This window comes from Tripterygium wilfordii, chromosome 6, assembly GCF_013401445.1.
Source record: "Tripterygium wilfordii isolate XIE 37 chromosome 6, ASM1340144v1, whole genome shotgun sequence".
NCBI lineage: Eukaryota > Viridiplantae > Streptophyta > Magnoliopsida > Celastrales > Celastraceae > Tripterygium > Tripterygium wilfordii.
In genome coordinates, this window is record NC_052237.1 from 3,912,656 (window position 1) to 3,938,406 (window position 25,751).

At 38.4% G+C, this 25,751-nt stretch overlaps 7 protein-coding genes across 13 annotated transcripts; 3 read left to right on the top strand and 4 right to left on the bottom strand.

Annotated features, from left to right (window-relative positions):
- Positions 1-2,509: 2,509 nt before the first annotated feature.
- On the bottom strand, positions 2,510-6,988 carry LOC119999777 (protein kish-like). 2 transcript variants are annotated; one of them, XM_038847524.1, is made up of 6 exons: positions 6,873-6,988; positions 6,213-6,256; positions 6,017-6,123; positions 5,126-5,160; positions 2,879-2,984; positions 2,510-2,714 (listed from the first exon to the last, which is right to left on the bottom strand). In XM_038847524.1, the coding sequence occupies exons 2-5, from the start codon at positions 6,213-6,215 to the stop codon at positions 2,917-2,919; spliced, it is 213 nt and encodes a 70-aa protein (XP_038703452.1). In that variant the 5' UTR covers positions 6,216-6,256; positions 6,873-6,988; the 3' UTR covers positions 2,510-2,714; positions 2,879-2,916. The 2 variants fall into 2 exon arrangements, with proteins under 2 accessions (XP_038703452.1, XP_038703451.1); XM_038847523.1 differs by having other exon boundaries at positions 6,772-6,958.
- Positions 6,989-8,693: 1,705 nt separating this feature from the next.
- On the top strand, positions 8,694-10,935 carry LOC120000237 (DExH-box ATP-dependent RNA helicase DExH12-like). Its single transcript, XM_038848198.1, has 2 exons — positions 8,694-8,937; positions 9,081-10,935. The coding sequence occupies exon 2, from the start codon at positions 9,112-9,114 to the stop codon at positions 10,012-10,014; it is 903 nt and encodes a 300-aa protein (XP_038704126.1). The 5' UTR covers positions 8,694-8,937; positions 9,081-9,111; the 3' UTR covers positions 10,015-10,935.
- LOC120000238 lies at positions 10,630-12,834 on the top strand. 5 transcript variants are annotated; one of them, XM_038848201.1, is made up of 5 exons: positions 10,630-11,004; positions 11,238-11,256; positions 11,569-11,915; positions 11,994-12,176; positions 12,266-12,834. In XM_038848201.1, exons 3-5 carry the CDS (start codon positions 11,574-11,576, stop codon positions 12,530-12,532), a joined length of 792 nt encoding a protein of 263 aa, XP_038704129.1. In that variant the 5' UTR covers positions 10,630-11,004; positions 11,238-11,256; positions 11,569-11,573; the 3' UTR covers positions 12,533-12,834. The 5 variants fall into 5 exon arrangements, with proteins under 5 accessions (XP_038704129.1, XP_038704131.1, XP_038704132.1 ...); XM_038848203.1 differs by lacking the exon at positions 10,630-11,004 and adding an exon at positions 11,385-11,463; XM_038848204.1 differs by lacking the exon at positions 10,630-11,004 and having other exon boundaries at positions 11,244-11,915; positions 12,266-12,400; positions 12,492-12,834.
- Positions 12,835-13,689: 855 nt separating this feature from the next.
- LOC120000239 lies at positions 13,690-15,121 on the bottom strand. Its single transcript, XM_038848205.1, has 3 exons — positions 14,971-15,121; positions 14,316-14,867; positions 13,690-14,201 (listed from the first exon to the last, which is right to left on the bottom strand). The coding sequence occupies exons 1-3, from the start codon at positions 15,108-15,110 to the stop codon at positions 14,105-14,107; spliced, it is 789 nt and encodes a 262-aa protein (XP_038704133.1). The 5' UTR covers positions 15,111-15,121; the 3' UTR covers positions 13,690-14,104.
- A 40-nt stretch (positions 15,122-15,161) lies between these two features.
- LOC120000611 (replication protein A 70 kDa DNA-binding subunit-like) lies at positions 15,162-16,351 on the bottom strand. The gene is made up of 5 exons (XM_038848735.1): positions 16,090-16,351; positions 15,915-16,011; positions 15,648-15,778; positions 15,423-15,504; positions 15,162-15,336 (listed from the first exon to the last, which is right to left on the bottom strand). The coding sequence occupies exons 1-5, from the start codon at positions 16,340-16,342 to the stop codon at positions 15,162-15,164; spliced, it is 738 nt and encodes a 245-aa protein (XP_038704663.1). The 5' UTR covers positions 16,343-16,351.
- A 165-nt stretch (positions 16,352-16,516) lies between these two features.
- LOC120000240 lies at positions 16,517-21,974 on the bottom strand. Of its 2 annotated transcripts, XM_038848207.1 has the most exons (3): positions 21,676-21,974; positions 21,481-21,514; positions 16,517-16,638 (listed from the first exon to the last, which is right to left on the bottom strand). In XM_038848207.1, the coding sequence occupies exons 1-3, from the start codon at positions 21,879-21,881 to the stop codon at positions 16,579-16,581; spliced, it is 300 nt and encodes a 99-aa protein (XP_038704135.1). In that variant the 5' UTR covers positions 21,882-21,974; the 3' UTR covers positions 16,517-16,578. The 2 variants fall into 2 exon arrangements, with proteins under 2 accessions (XP_038704135.1, XP_038704134.1); XM_038848206.1 differs by having other exon boundaries at positions 21,481-21,974.
- A 198-nt stretch (positions 21,975-22,172) lies between these two features.
- On the top strand, positions 22,173-25,747 carry LOC120000613 (DExH-box ATP-dependent RNA helicase DExH12-like). The gene is made up of 4 exons (XM_038848736.1): positions 22,173-22,202; positions 22,422-24,017; positions 24,925-25,314; positions 25,405-25,747. Exons 1-4 carry the CDS (start codon positions 22,173-22,175, stop codon positions 25,711-25,713), a joined length of 2,325 nt encoding a protein of 774 aa, XP_038704664.1. The 3' UTR covers positions 25,714-25,747.
- The last annotated feature ends 4 nt before the right edge of the window (positions 25,748-25,751 follow it).

The window sequence follows — 25,751 nt, forward strand, 5'->3', positions numbered from 1 at the left end:
TTCCTTCTTCCAAACTCCATTGCTTAGACTTGCTAACTTGATTATACCAATTACTTTGTTCCAAACAAACTCAAACTCAAACTCAAGAATAAGTCTTCATTAAGCGCACACTTAAACTTGTATTAGTTTTAATTGAGCCAAAACTACTCAACTTGAGTCCGCTCAAGTTCAGCCCTTATTGCTATAACCCTCGATCTTAAACGCTAAATCCTAAGAATCCAAACTAAAAGTACAAAACTTGTTTTTTGGACATATGATATAACTGTAAACTTGACCCGTGAGGTGCGCACGTACAAAATTTCTCATTTAACAACATAGTAAGTCAAACCAAAGCCTAACGTGTGACTACAAGAGTGTTGCTCTTAGTGAAAATCGAACTCAATACCTCCCGAGTTCATACAATTTAACCCCAAACCCCAAAAATGTTCACCAACTAGGCTATCACCCAAGAGATTATTTAAAGCCATTCTAATGCATATCTTTAGTTTTAGTATAACCGAGCCAAGCATACTTGGCTTGAGCCCACTCAATTGCAGCCCCTACAGTAACTGGAATATTTTTTTCGGCAACCACTCCAATCAAGATAAGTAGAAACGACAAAATGAAACACATTGTTATCTTCGCTCTCAAGCATTGGTCAATGAAAGCAAATGAAAGTTGTCTACACAAATGTTTCCGTCTTTTTCATACCCTTTCATCGTCTTCAACGTGCCTTGCCCGAGACAGGGTGTTTTTACTACTAGGCACGAACATACAAATCAAAGCACCTAAATGGCTAAATCATCTAATCCACGTTAATGGCAAACTGTTATATCTTGTTTTATGCGTCACTAAAGGTGAGTAAGCCACAACAGTCTATTATGACAGGATATGTGATCTGTCTTCTTCCTTATAATCCTTTATGTGTAAAGGGATCAAGTATGCATACATGTATGTATGGAGTCTTATGAGTGCTATGGATTCAATACCTACAAAAGGACAACATGATTATGAATTTTTTTTATAACCGAGAAATACGACATACAATTTACCTTAAACATCCGATATGGGACTAAACTTAGACCGTCATATCTGCGCGCACAGAAGTTTCTCACTCTGACGACTAGGTAAGTTAAGGAAAAGCCTAATGAGTGGCCACAAGTGTATTGCTCCAAATGAGAATCAAACTTAAAACCTTTCGAGTTCATACGATTTAGACCCAAAAAAATTTACCACTATACTATCACCCAAATGGTTAAACAAACATGATATATGATGCCAGCGATAACGCACATTTACTCAGAATTCATTCCAAAGAAAATTCACAGAAGTTAAAGGCCATCCCAAACAGCTATCAAAAGGATTATGTACCTAGAAAAGTTTGGTAACTTTGTGACAAAAAGGGGTTCCTAACTCTTATTAGGAGAGAATGAAAGAGGATATTCCAAAGAGGTTACACAAGTACAGACAAAAAATATCAATAAGAAAATAATTTTAAAGATGTATCAACATTTCAATCTATATTCCTTTCTTGTACACAATAACAAGATCGATGAATCAATACTCTAGCAGATGCAAGCAATCATGTAATGAAATTCTATTCTACTGTAATTTAGTATCATACCCGCCACGATGCTACCATATCACCACAGACAAATATCACAACAATCCATCGTTGTCAATATAATATTTATTCTTATGATCTTCCGTCGTTTCTCTAAACATCATCCTGTCTACTACTAAAATATATCCCTCTCTCTCATAAACAGGGGAAAAAAATAGGGAAAAAAGAGAATAGACTATCAACTATATAAGAGCTGGCAATACCTGTAAGCTCTTCAGCTTTCTTCTAAAAGCATGGGGTTCAAGGACCTGGAGGAAAATGGGATGAGGGCAAGGAGTTTTCGGTATGAAGACTACAACAACAGAAGGGTGTTCCTGAGGAGCTACCCTCTTCACTGGGGAGAAAGCGAAGAAGAAAAGAAGAGATGGTCATGCATACCACCACCATGAGCAGCACTGAGAAGAAACCCATAAAGAAGATCATTTTGTCTGTGGTTCACTGGGGTGGAGGAAAAGTTGTGGTCCTGGGACGATTCAGGCATAAGGTGTCGGTATATGTCATTGCTTGTATCCCTGTTGGCTTGAAGTCCCGTATTGCCCTTTTATCCGCTTGACGTTCCTGCTCTATTTCTTTTTCATACTTTTCTTTGCATCAAATATATACCACAAGTATATATTATACAATAAAACGCATGATTGCATTAATGGCACATACTCTTAAAGCATATAGCATGGTCCTAATCCTACTTATGGGAGGGGATACAGTAAGTCTGTTTTTTGTCACAAACACATGCACTGATGCACCCATTATGCAGTCCTTAGCTCTTAGAACTATACCTCAATTCATACTTATCATATTACATATGTTGTCTGCCACACGCAACTTTAGTTTCTCATACTTCATTTGAATTAATAAAAATTTATTAAGAGGATGAAATTGAAACTCAGTTGTAGGCAGCCAGACAAATACCACAGCTACAGCAAGAAACACAAGCAAACTGCACAGCTTAAGATTACACATTCAAACATATTAGTAGTAGAGTGAAAATTGGAAAATTGGTACAATAAATTTTCTTCTTCTTTTTGGTAATTTCTTTATCTTACGCAGGTAAACCAACTTCAATATAAAAGTTCACACCTCATAGCACTTCTCTTCGATTTATGCTTTCAACCTATGAAAAACAAGTTGAAGAAAAAAAAAACACTGTTATGCCTCCAAAATGCGTCAGCAAACAGGTACACTTCATAGAAGGAGCAGGGGGGACATTTTGTAAGTTGCAACATCGAATTTCACTGGGTCAAAGAATCTACCCGTTGAAAGAAAGCGAAAGCTTACTTCTGAATATGTGGACAAGAGTCACAGGATGTTTGAACTCAAAAAAAGATTATTGACATGCCCATCGTAAAGCATCCTACAGCCATCCAGGGGCTCAACCGCTCACCTGTTTTTGCAAGCACACAGAAGCGTGTCAAGCCATAGTGGAAAGCATGCTAAGTAGCAAGTTAAAAAAACTCATAAAAGAAGAATGATATGGTTGTAATTGTAAGACATAATTCCTCTCCAAATTTCCTATTCAATACTCTCTGGAATTTCAAGGTCATATGCTGAATAATCCATACAAGGGGGAGAATCAAACTCAAAGGGAAACCAAAAATCAAGTTCTAAAATCAGAAGGAACCAGAACATAGAATATCAAAGGATATTGGGAACTGAATTCCTTTTGAATTTTAGTCAAGGACCTCAAAAGTTTTCTGCCAAATTACACTTTTAGTTTTCAGTCAATTCTTTGAGTAATAATTCAAAGTTTAGTTCCAAGGTAAGCATTTATTATCCTAAAATCCTGATTGTTTTTAGGGTCCATAAAAAAGGCTTCCTGGCATTTATTTGAAAGCATGAAGAAATGAAATGAATGGCAGCGCCATGTCTATTTAAGGGGTTGGACTCCTCCCACACTTCATTCTACCACAGAATTTCCATCCATGTATTATTTTATTCCGTTATAATTTCCTATAGCAGCATCACTGAATTGGTTGGTGGGTACTCTACTCAAGCTGTGTCTGTTACCATTTACCAAAGATGTAATTGTCTTTTCCTAGTTAAATATACGTTGTATCCAGTAACTACACCCAGTAGCATGGGAAATAAATACCCTTGAAGCAACTTACATTTTCAGAAAGGCTACAAAATAGGCGAAGACAATTGACTATCTATAAATTCTTAAGCCCAGGTCATAGTTAAAGACTTAAAGCATTCCATCATGGAAAATTGAAGTCATACAAACTAATTGGCAATATAGTTTCCGGGCCATCCACTAGATGACTAAACTCTTCCTGAACTTTACAATCGTCCCAAAAATTGAACACCATAGGTTTTAACAACTCGTGTGGAACTGTCAGTATCCAATTTTCACTCAAAGCGTGACAAGAAACTTTATTGGTTCGCTCGAAGTTTGGCTGAACGGGGGATTTCAATATCATTTCGAGATACACGACAAGAGAAGAAAAGGACAACCCAATGCACAAGCCTCACTTAGCGGAGCCAAGGTTTGAAAGGGCAAATGGGCCTCAAATCTTCATTGCAGAGAGGTTGTTTCTGTGGTTGGAATCTAAATGCCTAGTCTAGGATGATGTGAAGCAACTTTACCATCATGAAAAGGTTTGCCCTTGCAAGAGAAAAAAAAGACATTTTAAAGAACCAATTTCAAACCATGGATTTCATCCAAGTATCACCACACTCAGTTTCATCAATTCTCATCTTCTTCTTTTTTTCTTCTCATTTTTAGTTCTTCACCATAAAATTCAAAATCAAACAGTCCCCCACTGTCATGTCACTCGTTAACCACCACCTCATTATCATCATCATCTAATCCTTTATCCCAAACAATATCAACTACACGAATTTATATGAGAACTAGTGAGAATTCATCGCATGAATTCTCCTTCGTCATACATTCCTATTAAAAGCTACACTCTCGACCAACATTATATATTACATGTCACTTCTTCACTTCCATCCATGTCTTTTTGGATCATCTTCTTTTCTTTGTAGTTTGTCACTATGTCATCAACATCTCTAGTCTCTACCCAGTAGTCACTTGAATTATATATTTTAAAAAATAACTATATGAATTCAAATTTCTTTCCCACACGGATTTTCATATTTAACGTCCCCTTTTAATAATTAGTAAAAATATTCTTAAAACTTCTCGCTTCAATCAGCACCCTTAAAACATACAACGACGACCTTCTTGATCAGCATGCAGATATTGATAAAGATCTTCCTTAGCTGATTATATCTTTTAGATGGAAATTGAGAGAAACTAATCCCATCTTGACCAACATCCATTTCCCTATCCTCCCAAGAACCAAATGAAACAATAACAACAACAGAAATCTATAATTAACTGACTTGTAATTCGTGAATACACCCCATGCACCTCACCCTTGCATTATGTAGAGACTTCATAGAAAGAGTGCAAACATATAAACATCGAAGGAAAATAAAAAAAAAAAAAAAAAAGGCTAAAGAGAACTAAGCACACTAATGCCCATAATGGCCAAGCTTGAAAGTAGGATAACCTACCTATTCTTGCTGCCTTCCAAAAGAAACCACGAAACCTGTCCAGTTAAACATACCAGGATGTCAAGAATATGATCACTCCCTAAATGAATCACCACTACCAACAACAACCTAATAGTGGTCCCATGACATCATTAACTCGCAACTCAACTAATTAACTAAAGGACATATAACACCAGAACTTAAAGAAATCTTCCTCATTTTAGAGAGAGAATGAGAGAGCGGTCACAAGACTACACTTACATATTTGATAGCCAATGGTATCACCAGAGCTGACCATCCACTAGTTATTCACAAGAAATAGATTAAATGATATCATAGGGTGAAAACTTGGGGTACCAAAATTTTCACATAACCAATGATTTATTTTAGAAATGCCAAAAAAGAGCCAACAGAGTAATATCACTTTGAAATCAGACGCTACGTTTGGCACTAGAAAGCTCAACTAACGATAACTGAAGGCAATAAGGCATAAACTAGTCTTCGCGGTGCTTGAAGCCTTACTTATGTCTCAAGAAAGGATGATGTAATTGTTATCTGGGCATGTAACAACATTATAATGTGTTATAATGTGAAAGGTGAATTTATAACAAAGTCATGTGTGAGAATGCTAGCCCATGTGTGATGTGTCCTGAATCTAATTGATAAACAATTATGCATGGTGCCTTTAATTACATTAGGTTGTCAATCATGTAGAAATATGTGTATCAATAATCTGCAAAGTCACTCTTGTGATTAGCTTGAATTAACTCAAACCATATGACAAGCACAAAAATTGTCATAATCCATTGAATAGGGTCCAATACTAAAATATGAATAAGGGAAATAGAGTTATCAACCATCCTCCATAAGTACCTTGAAGATAAAGACGACAAACAACAAGATGAAACATACCCTGTTCTCTGCTCAAGGATTGCTGGAAAATGCATCTTTAGGTAAGTGCAAGTACAAATTCCCAGCAGCACGACCGTTAAAAATGAATGGAAATTGAACAGAGCAGACTGAAATGCCAATAAATACCATGTCAAAAGTTCCTGTTAATGGGAGCACAACAATACATTCCCAAACTTCACTTCCAAGGATGCCTTACCATGTCTAATTTTTTCTGAAATGATTCCTTTACTTCCTTTGAATCTAGAAATAAAGAGAAAAAAAAAGTTAATTAAAAATATATATTTAGTCTAAGGCATAGGACAATATTCAAATATGCAAGGACTCTGCAAACCCTCTTTAACATGAAACCATCACAACTGGGACAGGACATATGAGCAGAATCTATTTCGTCTAAGCAATGTCCAAAATCTGAACGCCTTGTCTAATTTCCTAAAAGTTCTTGCATGCATATTGAACAATATCTCACTCTGAAGAAACTTCATGTACAATACACTCGGATTCCATAAGCAATGCATCCACTAATAATAACTTTTTTAGAGCGATGACATAACCAGTTATAAAAATCACTTATTTCAAACAGCAAACTCAACCGTAATTCATGAGATCTCACATTCCCATCCCATAAATCAACATTTTAATTTCCACATAAATCACAGTTTAATTCTGATGTAGAGTTCCAATTTCGCTTCCCTCTTGCAAAACTTAGATAGCACGAAAAAAAATCTACATAGAAATTCTAGCTATAAAATGCTTACTCTTTCCTTTTCAATCTAAAAATCGCAGATCATAGCTTCTTCAACAACGAAAAATCACGAAGCGAACTCCCGTACGGATCACGAAGAAAGCGGAAACTTACAAAAAATCAATGGATTCCGGATCAAGTAGAGGCCGCCGCTCCAGCCAGGACCAATTCACTTCGGTTCTTTCTTCTTCGCAATTGGGGCTGGTGGAGATGAGTACTTTTTATACTCACGTTCTTTATTTTTTCCTAAGCACGTTATTAGTCTGTTTACAAAGTAAAACGTTCGGTTTACACCTTAAATTATAATTTCCGAATCCGATATTTTATAAATATTTTTTAGTATTTTTTTAATGAATATATGGTTTAATATCTTAAGCTTACATATTAATTTTAGATAATTAATTGCATTTAACAAGCCTTATAAAAAGTTATTTAGACAATTTATTTGGATCTGGTTGTTTATCATTGTTAGAAGAATTGATATAGTTGAATTCAAGCTCGAGCTAGACAATTTCACCGCTGTTCCTTTGTACACGTTAAAAGATCAGCTAATTTTGTTTCTCATCATTTAGTTAGATTGGTTCATACATCTTATCAAGATGTTTATTTGATTGAGCAGTGTTCTCATTCGGTTATGTCTTTTGTAGAAACTGATTTGCTTTAATGAAATTCTCGTTTTCTTTCTCAACTTTTTTTGATATAGTTCAAATTTAAAGTGACTGATCTAAATCAAATGACAACTTTTGTTAGTTGGATTACGCTTCTAAAATTGAGTTAGGACACTAATCAAATTACTTAAAAAATTATGTATGTGCTCACAAAATAACACATTTCTTATTTTAGGTTTTGAGTTGAAGTAAGTGAGTGAATAATAGTTTTGTTGATGAATTTCTGTGGGTCCAAACCGTACATACATGAGAGGTATTGTGTTTCGATTCTCATTGGAGCAATACCCTTGTGATCACATGCTAGACTTTTAGTCAAACTTGTTATATCGTCGGATGGAAAAACGCATATCATATCGAATCAAATATTCAAACGATAAACTTGTATAATATCATTATCGATTAAAAAAAATTCACACTCACTCTCTTAGGAATGTAAATGAGTCCAATTTCAAATAGGAAATATTCAAGTTCAACCAACAACAAATTAACACGAAAACCACGAGTAGCTTAGATGATACTCTTGTGTTGGTATCCCATAGAGGTCTCGAGTTCGAGTATTCCTTCTCCTTCGCCTGAATTTAAAAAAAAAAAACAAGAAATTAACATATTTATAATCTCATTCGGGCAAAATATGTCAAACATAAGTGAAGAACCATGTCATCCAACCCAATTACCAAAAATTGTATTGGAATTGTGAATACATTTAATTTTGTAGTAACGAGACATAAGGAAGGAATTCAAAAGAATAATGCTTGAGACCCCCAAAAAGTGATCCCCAAAAGACCCACATTTAATGTGGAGTGTTGGATGTGAAGTGGGTCCTATATATGTGTTTTTAATCCATGGCTATTTTAATGCCACATAGATTTGGGGGACTTTTGAGGGTGATTTTTTTGGGGGTCTCTAGCATTGTCCAATTCAAAATGCCAATATGCATTGTCTTTTATTTTTTTTACATACGTGGATGAAATTTTAAAAACTAAATTTGTTATGAAAAAAATGTCATTGCTTAATCGAGGTAATCCCAACATAGATCTATACACAAGTCTTTCACCAAAGGTTTATATATAGATATAATAATGCTATACATACCTCAAAAATTGTGTCTAATTATAAACTTCACGACACGACGTGACATGTGAAATATTGATTTATTATGAACACATATGTAGAGTGCATTGATTAAATTTCGCTCATCATAATCATTAAAAAACCCCATAGGCCCATAAGGGGCCCACTTAATCAAGATTCTGAAGGCCTTTCTAAATCTGAACCCTAATTCACAAAACGGACTTTCTTGGGAAAGAAGATTCAAAATTGAAACGACATCGTTTAGATGCTGTGTTGACGTTTGCATACGGCGGTGGCCGCCTCTCCTTGGTCCTCGCTTTACTTGTCAAAGTTGTCATCGATCACTTGATAATTCTCGATCGTTAGCTCGCATTGACCCGGAAAATAATCCGTTGAGACTTGCAACGATGTGTTGCTGATACAGAAATTCACGTTTAGAGGTATCTTCCATCGCTACTGCTATTGTTATTGTCTCTTTGGTTGTCATTTGATGATATAAAAATAGCAGACGTGACTAAATCTCGGTTAGAGTTTAAGCCTCACACTGTTTCTTAATATTCTTTCATTTTCTCTGCGATTCTAGGGTTGGTTAAGATTCAATTTGAAATATCGTTATGGCGCATCTGGTTGGTGGTGCGGAGGGACACGCCCGATTCAAGCAGTACGAGTATCGAGCCAACTCTAGTCTGGTCCTAACCACCGACTCTCGACCGCGCGACACCCATGAACCTACTGGGGAGCCTGAATCTCTTTGGGGAAAGATTGATCCCAAATCTTTTGGTGACCAAGCGTACAGGGGCAGACCTCCTGAGTTGGACGAGAAGCTGAGAAAATCTAGGAAGAAGAAGGAGCGGGATCCCCTTTCTGAACATGTTCCTAGCAGGCAGAGCAAGAAGCGACGTCTTAGGGAGGAAAGTGTTCTTACTGCAACAGAGGAGGGGGTCTACCAGCCAAAAACCAAGGAGACCAGGGCTGCCTACGAGGCCTTGCTCAGTGTCATTCAGCAGCAGTTGGGTGGACAGCCTCTCAATATAGTTAGAGGTGCAGCTGATGAGATTTTGGCAGTTTTGAGGAATGAAGCCGTTAGGAACCCTGACAAGAAGAGGGACATTGAGAATTTACTGAACCCAATCCCAAACCCTGTGTTTGATAACCTTGTTTCACTTGGGAAGCTTATTACTGATTTCCAAGACGGAGGAGATGCAACAGAGCCTACTGCTGCGAATGCTGATGAGGCCCTGGATGATGACGTTGGTGTAGCTGTTGAGTTTGATGAAGAGAATGAAGATGAGGAAGAGGACATCGATCTTGATATGGTGTCTGAGGACGAAGAGGATGATGATGATGTGCTGGAACCAAATGGGTCTTCAGCTATGCAAATGGGTGGTGGAATTGATGATGATGCTACACAGGAAGCAAGTGAGGGCATGGGTATTAATGTTCAGGATATTGATGCTTATTGGCTTCAGAGGAAGATCTCTCAAGCTTATGATCAGCAGATTGATCCTCAACAATGACAAAAGCTTGCAAAGGAGGTGCTTAAGATATTGGCGGAAGGAGATGACAGGGAAGTTGAAACTAATCTCTTGGTTCATCTCCAGTTTGATAAATTTAACCTCATCAAATTTCTGTTGCGGAATAGGTTGAAGATTGTGTGGTGCACTCGGTTGGCTAGAGCTGAGCACCGGGAAGAGAGGAAGAAAATCGAAGAGGAAATGGTGGGTTTGGGTCCTGATTTGGCTGTAATTTTGGAGCAGCTGCATGCCACTAGGGCCACTACCAAGGAGCGGCAGAGAAACTTGGAGAAGAGTATTAGAGAAGAGGCTCGGTGCTTGAAGGATGAGAGTAGAGGGGATGTGGACAGGGATAGGAAAGGACTTGTTGATAGAGATGCAGAAGGTGGTTGGTTGAAAGGCCAGCGCCAGCTGCTTGATCTTGAAAGCCTGGCTTTTGAACAGGGTGGTCTTTTAATGGGGAACAAGCAAGCAACCCGCGCTTCGTGACAGGTTGTTGCTGTCTAAAGTGCATGGGAAAAATTATAGAAGTTGTATCAGTTGTTTTGGTATTGTAAATAGATTTTGTTGAATGGGCAACACATCATGGTCATACTGGTAATGTTTAAATAATAGGCAATATTGTGGTAATTTTTGTTGTGGTAATAGCGACAATATGCCTCCTGTCTTGCAAAAACTTTCGAGTTTTCTTAGCAAAAGAGAAATGATGACTTTGCTTACCCTACATCATGAGATTTTTCACAGAGATTGCAGAGTTTTGTTGGCTGCGAAGATTATTCATGTGGGAAAGTTGAAGGAAGACGGAAGATAAAAGGGCCCTGGAATGCAAATAGGTTTAGGAATTGTCGATCTTGACCTTGGTTAATGACCTTGTTGGCAATGTTAGAGCAAACCAAAGGATATAATAGTACTTTCCTTTGCTGGCGGTATTAACTTCGATCAGAGGGAAAAAAATATTTTGGGCTCTGTTTTTGTGTTTGTGGACCAGGGAGGTTTACCAGTTGGGGTACTCGATAATTTCTGTAAAATGACAATGCGAAGCCCATATCCATTCTGAGTTTATTGAAAATGCTAAGCCATATCTACGCTTAGTTTAATGGAAGTTGAACAACAGGTTTGACGACAAACGTTATGTCTCCCGCGAAGTGATACCAGTTTTCTCTCCATAAAATCTCTTGCTCGTTTCGTCTCTCCATCGCTTCGAAATTCAGTTGTGCGCCGTACGATTTCACAGATTTGACTCAGGTATTCTCTGCTCTATATTGTGTACAATGTTCTTTACTTTCGTTTGCATGCATTTCTGATGTTTGTCTAGGAACCCTTACCTTTTCTCTCTCATTATTGTGTCTTTCTTACTGGAATCTGCACTCTAGGGTGTTTGGTGTAAGAATGTGGTATTGTGATTTTACATCTTGGTTGTGGCCGAAGTAACCCTTGTCTAGGTGTCTAAAGGCGAGTTCTTTTTTCTTAACCAATGGGTTATTCTGTTTGATGAAAATTGGGGCTCTTGTGCATCTAATTTTTGCATATTTGGTTATCCTTTGGCTTAGCATGCAGGAGTAATGGAAGATAATCGTAGATTTAGCATCTATATCCATCATGGTGGTTTTATGTCTGAAGAAACTAATGAGTATATTGGTGGTCAGGTTCACATATGGATGAATTTGATGATGAATCATTGGTCTCGAGATTTTGTGCTAGATCATCTGGCAAAAGATCTACATGTAAACATTAAATTTGTTACTTTCAGCTTTCGCAGGGTAACTGGTTGTTTGTGTTGCTGTGTCTTTAAGGCCAGAACTGCTGCTGATTTTATGGATTTAGGACTGCTTGGGTGTTTTGATGGACATATTAACTTGTATGTCTCGAGTTTCGGTATTGGTGATCGCGCTGTAAAGTTTGAGGTATTTGTATTGGTAGCATTTTGTCTTGTGAAGTTTAAGTTATTTCATTAGTGATGATGTAATATTTTTCTGTGTTAGTTGCCTCATGATGGTGACCACCCAAGTTTAATCGCCGTTGATGCAAAAGTATTGTGTCCTGCTACAAATTATTGTTTTCGGAAGAAGGAAGGTTATCTTCCTATTATGTTTGGTGCTGACATACTTTCCAAGCATCCTATGTCAAGCGTGCTTTCATCATCAGCAACTGCTACAGATAGCAAGATTTATATAAATGTTTCTAATAAAATGTTTGATTTACTGTGGTATTTCCCAGGTTGCTAATGTGATGTTTCTTTACATGTTAATTGCAGAAGAGAAAGACTGCACCCATCATCCCACCATTGATTGAGGAACATGGAGCATCTTCTTCAAGGACAGTCCGACGTTCAGCAAGAATTGCTGCTCTACTTGCTGATTCTGCAAATCATCCAGATCGCAACTATGAGGTTGTTAAAGTGATGTTTCATCTGCTGCAGTTGAATTTGGATGCTTGCAAATGCTCACCCTGTTGTTTTAAATCGATGCTTTGTTGTGTAGCTTGTAGGCTCTGGTGGATCAAGAAGTGTTTTCTTTTGTAGAAAGAAGAACGAATAAGAGAGACTTTTGCATTGAGTGACCAGCAGCTTGATCTAACATTTTGTGGACAATTTACTTTGTGTGGATGGCAGCGATGACATGCATGTACTGAAAGTGATATTAGTTATATTGTTTTGGTGTAATTTGCTTCAGTGATGTCTGCTATGCAAGGGTTTTACATGGTGGCTTGCATAGGTGAACATCATTGTCTTCCTTTTGTGTAGCTAGTCATAACTATGTAGATTATAACTTCCTTTGCTTTTGTATGTAAACTTATGTAGCAGCTTGCATAGGTTAACTTGTTTGCTTTTGTTAACTTGTTAACTTCCTTTTGTTAACTTGTTTGGGTTTAGTTTATGCATCACAGTTTTTGTTTGGATTTTCTCAAGGGAGGATGAAGGCGATATCACTTATTTGTTTGGATTGATTTGTAATTTTTTTTTTAATTTCACGGGTGAAAAGAAATGAATTACAAAATTTTATTTTGTCATGTCATTAGGCCATGTGTAATGTTCATCCGATAGTGGATGCCACGTCAAAAAATCCGGCCGATATCTCACCGGAATACCAATGACCTTATCATCCTGGGCAAACAAAAGTTTACTGCACTTGAGAAGACACATTCAAATACTTGATACTGGTATAATTTGGGTATGAAAAATGAGTAGCTCTCTCTACCCACACATTTATCAATTGGCAGTTAATCAACACCCCAAACCAAAAACTTACATTTACAGCCTAACAACTATGTAGCTTGCTATGATCCAGCATTTTCCAATCACATATTTCTTTGCCCTTTTGGGTCTCTGTGATTGCTATTGGCATTAGGTAAGACCTCACTTATATAGGTTGTTATTTAAGAAGCTTGACCAACTAATTTTATTTTTAACCATCAAAGAAGACGCAGCTGGACATATGGCAATAATCAGCAATAATTAGACCTCTAATGTTACAAATACACAGGCGGATAGCTTATGACCATCATAAGGTTTTCTATACTGCAAATGAACTCACAGAACTAAGAAAAAGCTTAAATGGGTTTGCCATTAAATTGACTTTCTATATGTCATAAACAATATAAGACCATACAAAATATAATAGAACTATTTGCATCTGTTAAACCATACCTTTTTTTATCATATCTGGATGATGTTGAAAGTGCGAAAAACATTTACATAGAATTTTGCATGACATGAGCAGGGGAAGGAATTATCCAAAATAAGTATGACAAAATATATGATAATCATTCCCCTGTGATTAAAAGTCTTGAACGCCTAGCAACAACTGTGATGGCATTATCAAAGGACTTTACATTTAAGGCTGCATTAGAGATAAACAGACGCAGCAGAGATCAAAATAGGTGTGGCAAAATATATTACAGCCACTCATTCTTCATTGGAACTACTGGATGCCTGACAAAAATGCTGATGGCATCATCAAAGGATCTTACATATAAGGCTGCATCAGATATAAGAAGCAGCAGCAGAGATCCAAATTAAGCATACCAAAATTTATCACAACCAATCAACCATGATGGAAACTGTGCATTGCCTGACCAAAACTTCAAAGGATTTTCATTTTGCTTGCTTTTTCCCTTTCTTCTTTTTTTGCACAGCACTATTCCTTTGTTTTTTTATATTGTCCACTGGCTCTTCTATTGTTAGAATTTCCCTACAAATGGAAGCAAGCAATGGAAGTTAATCCTGAGTGACTTGGTAGTCTAGGAAGATAAGCGTCAATGAAGCAAGGTATAAGATACAAAGGCAGCAATAAATGTCTACAGACCTTTTATTTCTCTTGAGATTTCTTTGGAATAACACAGATATAGGCTCATCATCAGAGTTTGATTCATCAAGATGGATTGTTGTTAAGTTTTTCTTCGCCTTCCTAGGAGTGGTTGACCTTGATTTTTGCGGTGTATGGACTTGTATGTCATCCTGCAACCTTGACGATTCATTCACAGGCTGGCTGTTTGAGAAAGCTGACTCCTGAGATAGAACATCTTCTATTTTGTTGCCTGTTATGATTGGCTTCACTGTCTCAAAAATCCCAGGCTGCTTCTCCTCCTTAACCTGAGCAAACACTGCACCATCGAAGATTTTTGTCACTTTGAAACAAATGGACTTCATCTTCTTGTTGTTAGTGTTTATTGTTACTTGGAACGTGTGTAAATTATGGTAGATATCTTTGATCATTTGTGGCAGGACATATCGATTGGCGCTGTTTGCAGATGTAAGTGTACTTGCTGAAACTCCAATTAGCTTCTCTGCCAGGCGGTCAAAAATCATAAATAGAGCTTGGCCTATCTCATCTTCAGCAGTGGTGTTCAGAATATAGCTAAGGCATATAGACGAAGATTGCCCATGTTAACACATGGTAAGTTATTTATCATGTTTGCATAAACCAAGGCATGTATTTGTAGATATGATGTATTACTTACCATGGGATTGGCGCCTCGTCAATAACATTACATAGAGAGCATAAGTTTGAATGTTTCCATGGCTTCGTTGTACCTCCACACTTTGGACATGTAGGATACCACCAGCCATCAATGATGTCAATACTTGTAATTCTTGCCATGCATGTAAACTTCTGGCGCTGCATCATTGGCATTAGTTAAAGATATTTCATTTATTCTAATAAGATATACATAAGCTTGATAGCCTTCATACTCACAGCATCTTGCTCGACATTCAATGACAATAACTCAACTATCTTCTTCCTATTTTTTTTCATCTCATCATCTGGATTTGTCAGCACAGCCAGGCTAGATGGCAGAATCTTGAAATCCACAGGTTGAACTATCCTGGATGGGATTCTTTATTGTTAGAGATGAAGGAAGAGCAGATGCAAACACAAACATTTTAAGCTGCTTGTAATTGAGTATCATACCTTTCTCTTAACTGATGAACCTCTGGAATATCCAGATTGAGATATACCTTTGAAGAAGATATACTACTCAAGATATTTTTTCCTAGTTCAGCACCAAGAAGAGAAAATAATCAGATTACTTAATTATATGACATCCATAACTCTGATGCATAAGTTTTTTTTTCTTGAGAGCACACCAATGTTTATGAATGAACGTTTCCGATGGTGTTCAGAAGGCAAACAAACCTGAGAATGTTGAAACCATCATCGCTGCGCAGATTATGATCACTGGCTTGTTTTTAGCATCCATAAGGATTTTCCGACCATCAAAATCTATTGCCAAATCTCCCCATAGTGTAACTGATATGACATTCATCCTATAAATAACCAATGCATTGACAATTATGCAATTCATCCTTCTCCATTAAGAAAACAACTTTGACAGGAAAATCAAATTTTATTTTGCCAACGGAAAGGCAAAGTTAGAAGTGACCTAAGATTCGCAACACTTACATCTCATCCTGGAAGTCCAACTTACGGAGCCTCACTGTTTTGTTATTGGCATATATCTCATTCAGATGTCCAGCATTGACAATCTGCCCTATCATATCTACAAAACAATACATTAATTCTTCTAGAATGGTAATCATAACTTTATGCAAGCAGGGCAGCGATACATGAAGTTTACCTGTTAGCTGCACTTTATTTCGAACTCTGCCTTGCATTTCAGCATAATCAACAAAATGAAACTTCTCGAGTGGGATAATATTGGCAGTCTGTGTAGCCTTTTCAATCTTTGTATTCCTGTCAAATTTTATCATATAGTCACCTGGACATGGATGATAGCTAGGCCTGATAGGGAACAACTTAAAGTTGCTGAAGAAGTAAATTTCTTTCTCAGTAAGCATAGTCCTGAAGTATTCCATATTTTCTGGCCTCATCGTTGCCAACATTGTGTTACCCTGCAAAAACAACATAACAAACCATGATTATGGTATTCCAGACGTGAGTGATTATGGACAAATTCCAATAATTCATAAATTATCTTTTCAAATCTGGCAAAGTGGTAGACACGACCTGCTCATCAATAAGGTAAGCATCAAAACTTATAAGTTGATCATTGTCGGCATGATTTATTGAATTCCATAGACGGGCAACCCTTGCCTTAATTTTCCATTCACGTTTTGGAAATCCTAGCTCGGAAAGGAGGTTGTAGTCCATTTAACTTATATTTAGACTGCAAAAAAGAAAAAGTATATTAGATGATAACATCTGAAAGTCTTCGCAAGTAGAAAATGAAACATATCATGCTTAAGTCTGTAATGTAATCTAGGATGCATGCAGGATAACAAAATCGCTCTCATAACCTGAAGGCAGCTCATCAAAAATCCCATGATAAACAATATTTTTTGTATGACCTTTTGTTTTGTCATCGATAGACTCAAGCATAATTTTCAAGCCACTGTATGAGGTAACACGTGATAGGGCAACATAGAGTTGTCCATGTGTGAAAATAGGTTTTGGTAAATATAATCCAACCTTTTTTAATGTTTGTCCTTGACTTTTGTTAATTGTCATTGCGTAGCATAATTTAATAGGAAATTGTCTCCTCTTGAGTATGAAAGGATATTTTTTATCCTTTCCATCCATGATTATCCGAGGAATGCAAACCTTTGTCCCTACATGGCTGCCACTCAATATTTGAGCCTCAATAACTCTATCTCCAAGGTGAGTAATTAATAGCCTTGTTCCATTGCATAGACCGTCGGCTTGGTTTATATTTCTCAGCAACATGACTGGAGCGTACTTCTTCAATGTCAACTCATGATTAGGAACACCATGAAATGTCATTGAATTCAACACATCAGTGGTATATAGCAAATCTGACATTGTAGAATCCTCAGATGTCTTGCAAACAGTATCAAAACTATAGTACGTTCGTGCTTCTGTTGGTAGCATTAACAACACATGAGAATTAACCAAAGCAACAGTGTCATTTGTCCCAGTGATGATAGCCCTTTCATTGAGATAAGATTGATCATGATATAGATTAGCCAAGTCTCCATAAATTTCTGACACCATTGAATGTAATGCATCACCAGTAGAAGGAAGCAATAGTTCATTTGGTATTTCTATCCAGCTTGATTCCTCCTCATCCTCACCACTGACAGTTGAAAGAACCTTGCCATTCCCAACATTCAGTATCCACTGTGTGAATTTTGACATTGAATCCCTCTCATCTGTAGTGAGTCCTGTTGCATGTAACCGCATATTTTGCCTTAGCATGTATACCTTACGACACTGCCACAGATAAGATCTCGTAAGAGATGCATTGACTGTATCAGACCTCGTGCCATTCAAAACAACAGGCAGAATCTGTCTAAAATCACCCCCCAACAATACAGTCTTACCACCAAACGGGGCTGAACATCCTTGTGCACCATCAATGTTCATTATGTCTTGCAATGTTCTATCAAGAGCTTCAAAGCAATGTCTGTGAGCCATGGGAGCTTCATCCCACACAATAAGACTTGCCTTCATTATTAATCTTGCAAGTTGTGTTCCCTTTTTGATATGACATGTTGAACTCTCATCAACTTGGATTGGAATCTTAAATCGAGAGTGTGCTGTGCGACCACCAGGAAGCAACAACGATGTTATGCCAGAGGATGCAACAACAAGGACAATTCTCCCTGTAGACCTAACTTTTGCAATTATTGTTTGATATAAGAATGTCTTTCTAGTTCCTCCATGTCCATATACAAAATACAAACCGCTTGCCTGATTTGTGACTTTCTCCACAACCACATCATATATAGTCTTCTGTTCTTCATTCAAGTGATCTTCCAACTCCCTACATTCATCCCTTAGCTGATGAACATCATAATTCATCTCTTCCCTCAAAAGACGATTATTTAGTTCATCCAAAAGCTGTCCCTGCGGCATTGGCAAATTATAAGCAGCAAGGGACGTGGCAGCTCTGTTGAATAACATTTCAAGCTCAAACAAAATATAGTTCTTCAATTCATGCTCAGGCAAGCTTAAACATGGCAAATCTAGCTGTCTTCTTAATTTATACAGGATATCATCTTGGAACAGTCTCCAGTTGCTGTCCCAAAGTCTCAATGGTTCACTGACATTGCAGAAAATAACCAATGTGACAAATAGTTGCCTCAGCTGGACTCCTGTTGCAAAAACGGATGCCTCATCCAATGCATCGTGCCACTCTTTATCATCTCCAAGCAAACCAAGAGCCATACATGCTGACTGGAATGTAGGATGAATGAACCCACCAACTGTTCTAATCTCAGCATAATTTCTAGGCCCATTTTGAACATTTAGTAACATACGAAGATAGTATAACTCACCTGAATTTGGATGGACATATGACATTCGACCAATTGACTGACCTCGCTTTCTTGGTGTCCATTCCTTCTGTCTGTCATCCCAAACCCACTCCGAAGGAAATAAACCATAGGTTAATCTTCTTGCCTCACTATACAGAGAGTTAGCATGCATCCATTCGGTAAACATTGTTTTCTCAATAGCAGACTGGTTAATAATACTTGACAAACTTCTTTCATCATCATAGTAAACATTTTGCATGCGAGGCAAGTGAATGGGCAAACGTTGAACAGATGGATATCTAAAGTGAATATGATACTCAAAAAGCCGCCACACTGATTCATATGCCGCCAAATACCTACAATCAAGATATTTCTGTATTTCATCAAGTACTGCTCTCTGCTGGCCATCTGACTCCAAAACAGCCCTGACTCTATCTGGCCCTTTATTTATATATTTGAAAAGATATTTGATAGCCCGAGATTTATTACACCATTCAACATTAATGTGGGCTTGATATCGCAGCAGCAAAGACTTGCAATAAGGAACCACAGACCTGTTATCCACTGGATGACCATTCTTCATGATTGTCCTCCCATTATCTCGGCGCCTATAAACAGCAAAACCATTGTCATCAATAGTTGTCTCTGTATGGAAAGGCTTTGGGAAGTGTTTTTTACAACGACCACCAGACATGCACGGTGACAATGGCCTAACAACACCACATGGACCATGCACCATAAACTTCCCAACCAAACCACATAACCTAGGCTCTGCAAGCTCATCTGGAATTTCAGCAGAGATAACTTTATCCACATCAGTAGGAGTCAAGCATTTATCCTCTGGACGACACCAAATAACCATATGCACGTGTGGCAAACCACGTTTTTGGAATTCAACAGTATAAACCACAGCAACAGTTTGACCAAGATACTTACCTGATCGTATATCTGACAGTAGACCATCAACTTTCATCTTAAAAACTCTTGCAACTATATCTGGTCGATCCTCTATTCTCTGCCCTGGAATAAGTCTCAACGCATCCACTATCTCAGACCACTGTGAGTTGCATGTAAATGTAACGAAAAAATCTGGGTAACCGTAAAATTTGCAAATGGCCATAGCATCATGGTAGTTTTGCATCATGTAACGTGGACCTCCAGTAAAACTTGATGGTAACACAATCCTCTTCCCAACATTACTACCAGCAACATTTCCATTCGCATATGCATCACATATCCCCTGATATCCTTCTGCCCTCAATTTTTTCTGGTTGTGACGGATAAAACATAACCTTTGCTCCTCAACACATGCATATGCATCAACAATATACTGCTGGAATAACCTACCACCACGAATTAATGTCTGCCCTTCACCATGTCTTTGTTGCAATCTATATGCGTAGTATTCCCTCATGGTCATACATGTTCTTTCCGTAGGCCTTCTAGCAATCATATCCTGATATTTAAGATCTCTTGAGTAACCATCCTCACCATATGGAAATAGAAGAGGGTATTGCATTGCCATGAAACTTGGATGCATTTCATCAACACGTTTCAACCCATCAACTCTGTCCTCCACAATGATATCTCTATGCTTAAAAGCATGGCCAAAGTCACCCACAATGAGTCCAGCAATCTCTGATACAACAGGCATATCATATTGCACACCATCTCCTTGCCTGCTGGCACACAACCTCAATCTAATAGGCCTAACATCAGATTCAGCAAATCTATCCCTGGCCATACGAAAAGCCTTCGCAATATCATTGATACCATCAAACATGATAATCAACTGCTTGACAATATCCTCATCTATTGAATCATTATCTACTGATCCAACAACCATCATCCTATTAAATACTTCATGCTCAGTGTCGTGAACATATAACTGCGCAAATTTGGGAGAGTCTCCATGAGCTGGCAGCAAAGACCCAATGCGATGATAATTCTGCCCACCAAGCCTAAAGACATACGGACCAAAAGAGTCATTCAAAGTTGTATCAATTCTACTACCAAGGGAGGTAAACGCAAACATTGCATTGTAAACTCTTATATGTCTACGAAACCCCTTACTCCTGCCCAACCCTCCACAATCCATTAACTCAGTAAGCAACGCAGGAGTCTCCTTCAACAACGGAAGACTGATCTTTCCACCACGACAACACACAGAATACATAGGCCTCCTTGCAGTATTGGATTTAAGCCGCTCAGAATACCAAAAAATTGCACCACAATATTCACACACTAAGTCAGGAGAACCAACACTAAAATATTCAATATCCTCTGCCCCTGCCTGTGCCCCTGCCCCTGCCCCTGCCCCAGCTACGTCGTCGGATGTACCAATATGACCAACATCTGCCATTCGCCTCTTCCTTGCACGGTCATTCATCACAGCACCACGCTTAGACCTACGTGACTTGCTACTCTCACCAACCTCCATTGCAATCCAACAGAGCACAGGACATCACCAACCACCAAATAAACAACACATGAACACAAACAGCAACGACAGAGAAAACCAAAACTGCGCAGCACACAATGCCCAAAAGAAAAAAAAAATATAGAGCAGCAGCAACAACCAATAATCAATTGTCATGACATAGCAAGAGAAACGCAAAAAAATAGCAAAGACAAAACAAACAAACAATAAACACAGCAGTCGCAGAAAAACCAAATTCCAGGAGAAAAATAGCCAAAAACAACGCAAGAAAAAGAGCAAAAAATAGAAGTACCTCCAAAATCGCTCCAACAGAAAAGAAACCAAACCTGCAGACATGGAAATGAGGAAGAGAAGACAACAAAGCAAAACAACATGAGAAAAACCCAAAACAACAAAACAAACAACAAAACGTAGCAAAAAGCCATCACAGTACAACAGCATAGCATGCAAATCGAAATAAAAAACAAAAAGAAAAAAAAGAAATCACCTCCAGGCAAAACAGCGGTTAACCAACAGAAGCAGCGAGACAAACCAAGCAAAAAACCTTGCCACACCAACAACACAAACAAACCCTCCACCACCGCCAGAGAAGACCAATGAAAACCCAAGAGACAGACATGATACGACGCAGAGCCACCAAAACATAAGACAATGACCCACAACAGCACTCCCCCTCTGCATGAAGAAACACATCTCACCATCTGTCCAACAATGACGAAACCAAGAAGAGATCAACAAACACGTGTGAAAGCAGCCAAAATCCCCTCAGAACTCAACCACGAAACCGCCAACCGATAAATCTCGTCATCTCTCCAATGCGAAACACCCAATCCCACTATAGCATCCACCCCTGCCATCGCGAGAAGCTCGGCCATATCGCGAAATCACATCACGCAAACATGAACGAAAACAACATAGCGGTCCCACCACAAACGAATCTCAAACAAAGCAACGACAAAAGCGGGCCCCATAAAAGGGTCGTTTATGACTTTCGCCAAGCAAAATAGAAAGAGGGTATCAAAACCATGAAAACACGTGTCAAATGCTTATGTATAGGTGTTGTTCTAAGTAATTGAAGTGGGACCACACCACAAAAACAAAAAGCGAGAGAGATACATGTAGGCCCCAGAAATATGAAAAGAACCAGAGGCCACACGCGAGAGTAGAAAAATAACAGGGAACTCGCCCGCAATTGTACAGACTTGCCTCTCCTATTAGTATTCTTATTAATAGATAGATAAGAAGTGTGATCTTCCTGCTGGATCTTATGGACATCATAGCAAGGGATATGAAGAAGTTCATGTGCCAGCATTGAAGCCAAGAGTAGTTGAAGGCGAGAAGTTCGTAAGGATCTCCGAAATGCCAGAATGGGCACAACCTGCTTTCAAAGGAATGACCCAGTTGAACAGGGTGCAGAGTAAAGTCTACGAAACTGCTCTTTTTAAAGCTGATAACATTCTCCTTTGTGCACCCACTGGGGCAGGGAAAACTAATGTTGCAGTGCTTACCATACTTCAACAGATTGCCATGCATAGAAATCCGGATGGTTCATTTAACCACGGTGCTTATAAGATCGTCTATGTGGCACCTATGAAAGCTCTTGTTGCTGAAGTTGTTGGCAATTTGTCAAATCGATTGCAAGATTACGGGGTAACTGTGAGGGAGCTAAGTGGAGACCAGTCATTGACCCGGCAGCAAATTGAAGAAACTCAGATCATTGTTACAACCCCTGAGAAGTGGGATATAATTACTAGGAAGTCTGGGGATCGCACGTACACTCAGCTTGTGAAACTTCTTATTATTGATGAGATTCATTTTTTGCATGATAATAGAGGTCCCGTGCTTGAAAGTATAGTTGCCAGAACTGTTAGGCAAATTGAAACCACAAAAGAGCTTATTAGGTTGGTTGGATTGTCAGCAACCCTTCCCAACTATGAGGATGTGGCATTGTTTTTGCGGGTTGATCTGGAAAAAGGCTTATTTCATTTTGACAATTCCTACAGGCCTGTGCCTCTTTCTCAGCAGTATATTGGAATCACAATAAAGAAGGCACTGCAGAGGTTGCAGTTAATGAATGATGTCTGTTACGAGAAGGTAGTGGCTGTGGCAGGAAAGCATCAGGTCCTTATATTTGTCCACTCAAGGAAGGAAACGGCCAAAACAGCTTGTGCAATTCGAGATACTGCCCTTGCTAACGATACTGTTGGTCGATTCCTGAAGGAGGACAGTGCAAGTCGTGAGATTCTTCAAAGTGATACAGATATGGTCAAGAGCAATGATCTTAAGAATCTCTTACCCTATGGTTTTGCAATTCATCATGCTGGGTTGACAAGGGGTGATCGACTGCTTGTGGAGTATCTTTTTGCTGCTGGACATGTACAGGTGTTGGTTTCCACGGCAACTCTTGCATGGGGCGTAAACTTGCCTGCGCACACTGTGATTATCAAAGGTACCCAGATTTACAATCCAGAAAAGGGGGCATGGACTGAGCTAAGTCCTCTGGATGTTATGCAGATGCTGGGTCGTGCTGGAAGGCCTCAGTTTGATTCCCATGGTGAGGGGATAATCATAACTGGCCACAGCGAACTCCAGTACTATCTTTCTTTGATGAATCAACAACTTCCCATTGAAAGTCAGTTTGTTTCCAAGCTGGCTGATCAATTGAATGCTGAAATTGTTCTCGGAACTGTACAAAATGCCAAAGAAGCCTGCAATTGGATTGGGTATACATATTTATACATCCGTATGCTGCGAAATCCCACACTTTATGGTTTAACACCTGATGTTCTCACAAGAGATATAACTTTGGAGGAGAGGAGGGCTGATCTGGTAAGCTTTGGACCTTGAATGTGGGCTTTTCATTGGTATATGGACATCATTGTCATTTGCGTGGTCATTTGGACATTGCCTCCTCATTTTTCAATTTAATTCCCTTCATTTTTTTTGATCTCTAATCATGCATTTTTGTATATGTTTCTTTACTTGTGCATTTGTTTATGTTGTGCATCGTATTTGAGCATTTGTTTTATGATAAAGTAACTTGTTATTGTCTTTTTTTGTTAGACATTTCTATTCTTTTCTTCTACTCTCTCTTGTTCAGTTTCTGAATGACCTATTAATGTTGTGTCAACGGTTGGAGGAGAAACTGATTTTTTTTAAACTTTTAATGGTGTTTTAGAAATTGAATGTTTTGTTACGAATGATTATGAAATTAGTTATTCCCCTTCATCTAATGAGGAAATTACTCACTTCAATCATATATTTGGCTTTGGATGTATGTTTTTTTTTTTACTTTTTGAGCGACATTTTTTTGGTGTAAGGCCTTAAAGGCAAGGGAAGGGGGATTGGACCTTGGAATAAATACAAGGGGTGGGGGGATGTTTAGGTGTGACATCCAACAATGAATTTGAGGTTGAACTTACTAATGGGTGTATCTTCAGCTATGTGAGGCCAAAAACACTTGCCATGTGATCCAATGTTGCATTAGATTTGGCTTTGGATGTATGTTTCTGTGTATCCAACAATGAATTTGAGGTTGAAATCACTAATGGGTGTATGTAAGTTTACCATGTGGCAAAAAATACTTGAAATCTGATTATGCGATACTATCTGCATTTATTGCATTCTTGATGAATATGTGTATTATTTTTCAATCACTGCATATTTTCTTTTGCTGGACTTTATGGTCATGGTTATCTATGAGAACCGATTAATGTTCTTTTGATGTTTCCTGCAGATTCATTCTGCTGCAACCATCTTGGACCGAAACAATTTGGTTAAATATGACAGAAAAGGTGGATATTTCCAGGTCACAGACTTGGGTCGAATTGCTAGTTACTACTACATATCCCATGGAACAATATCCACATATAACGAGCATTTGAAACCAACAATGGGGGACATAGAGCTGTGTCGGTTGTTCTCGCTCAGTGAAGAATTCAAATATGTTACCGTGAGAGAGGATGAGAAAGTGGAACTGGTAAAACTTTTGGACCATGTTCCCATTCCTATCAAGGAAAGCGTGGAAGAGCCTAGTGCCAAGATTAATGTTCTGCTCCAGGCATATATTTCCCAATTAAAGCTGGAAGGACTTTCATTGACATCAGACATGGTGTTCATTACTCAGGTTTGTTTTCTTTTTTCTTTTTCTTCTTGGCTTGTTGTTTCCTACTTTGTTGCTGGAGTTTAACATTTGGTTCTTTCTTTTGTTTGTTAGAGTGCGGGTCGGCTTATGCGAGCGCTTTTCGAGATTGTCTTGAAACGAGGATGGGCACAACTAGCGGGGAAGGCCTTGAACTTGTGCAAAATGGTCAGCAAAAGGATGTGGAGTGTCCAAACACCTCTTCGCCAATTCAATGGGATTCCAAATGAAATTCTTATGAAGATAGAGAAGAAAAGTCTGGCTTGGGAAAGGTATTATGATCTTTCATCACAGGAGATTGGTGAGTTGATTCGTTACCCCAAGATGGGCAGAACACTCCACAGGTTCATCCATCAATTCCCGAAATTAAATCTTACGGCGTAGTTCAGCCAATTACTCGTAGTGTTTTGAGGGTTGAGCTT

Bases quoted from the DNA above. Each gene is read 5' to 3' on its own strand.
- LOC119999777 (XM_038847524.1), bottom strand. The intron at 5,161-6,016 runs GTATGTTTCATC...TTAACTGGACAG, and splicing joins ATCCTTGAGCAGAGAACAGG to GTTTCGTGGTTTCTTTTGGA. The intron at 2,985-5,125 runs GTAGGTTATCCT...TTGCAAAAACAG, and splicing joins TTGGAAGGCAGCAAGAATAG to GTGAGCGGTTGAGCCCCTGG.
- LOC120000237 (XM_038848198.1), top strand. From the start codon at position 9,112: ATGGCGCATCTGGTTGGTGGTGCGGAGGGACACGCCCGATTCAAGCAG.
- LOC120000238 (XM_038848201.1), top strand. From the start codon at position 11,574: ATGGAAGATAATCGTAGATTTAGCATCTATATCCATCATGGTGGTTTT. The intron at 11,916-11,993 runs GTATTTGTATTG...TTTCTGTGTTAG, and splicing joins ATCGCGCTGTAAAGTTTGAG to TTGCCTCATGATGGTGACCA. The intron at 12,177-12,265 runs ATTTATATAAAT...TGTTAATTGCAG, and splicing joins CAACTGCTACAGATAGCAAG to AAGAGAAAGACTGCACCCAT.
- LOC120000239 (XM_038848205.1), bottom strand. From the start codon at position 15,110: ATGGCAAGAATTACAAGTATTGACATCATTGATGGCTGGTGGTATCCT. The intron at 14,868-14,970 runs GTAAGTAATACA...TATATGCCTTAG, and splicing joins GACGAGGCGCCAATCCCATG to CTATATTCTGAACACCACTG. The intron at 14,202-14,315 runs GTCTGTAGACAT...TTCCATTTGTAG, and splicing joins AATCTCAAGAGAAATAAAAG to GGAAATTCTAACAATAGAAG.
- LOC120000611 (XM_038848735.1), bottom strand. From the start codon at position 16,342: ATGAGGCCAGAAAATATGGAATACTTCAGGACTATGCTTACTGAGAAA. The intron at 15,779-15,914 runs GTAAGTGTTGCG...GGTTATTTATAG, and splicing joins TTGGACTTCCAGGATGAGAT to GATGAATGTCATATCAGTTA. The intron at 15,505-15,647 runs GTTTGTTTGCCT...GTGCTGAACTAG, and splicing joins GATGGTTTCAACATTCTCAG to GAAAAAATATCTTGAGTAGT.
- LOC120000240 (XM_038848206.1), bottom strand. From the start codon at position 21,889: ATGGTGAGATGTGTTTCTTCATGCAGAGGGGGAGTGCTGTTGTGGGTC.
- LOC120000613 (XM_038848736.1), top strand. From the start codon at position 22,173: ATGACTTTCGCCAAGCAAAATAGAAAGAGG. The intron at 22,203-22,421 runs GTATCAAAACCA...TCTTATTAATAG, and splicing joins CCAAGCAAAATAGAAAGAGG to ATAGATAAGAAGTGTGATCT. The intron at 24,018-24,924 runs GTAAGCTTTGGA...TGTTTCCTGCAG, and splicing joins AGGAGAGGAGGGCTGATCTG to ATTCATTCTGCTGCAACCAT.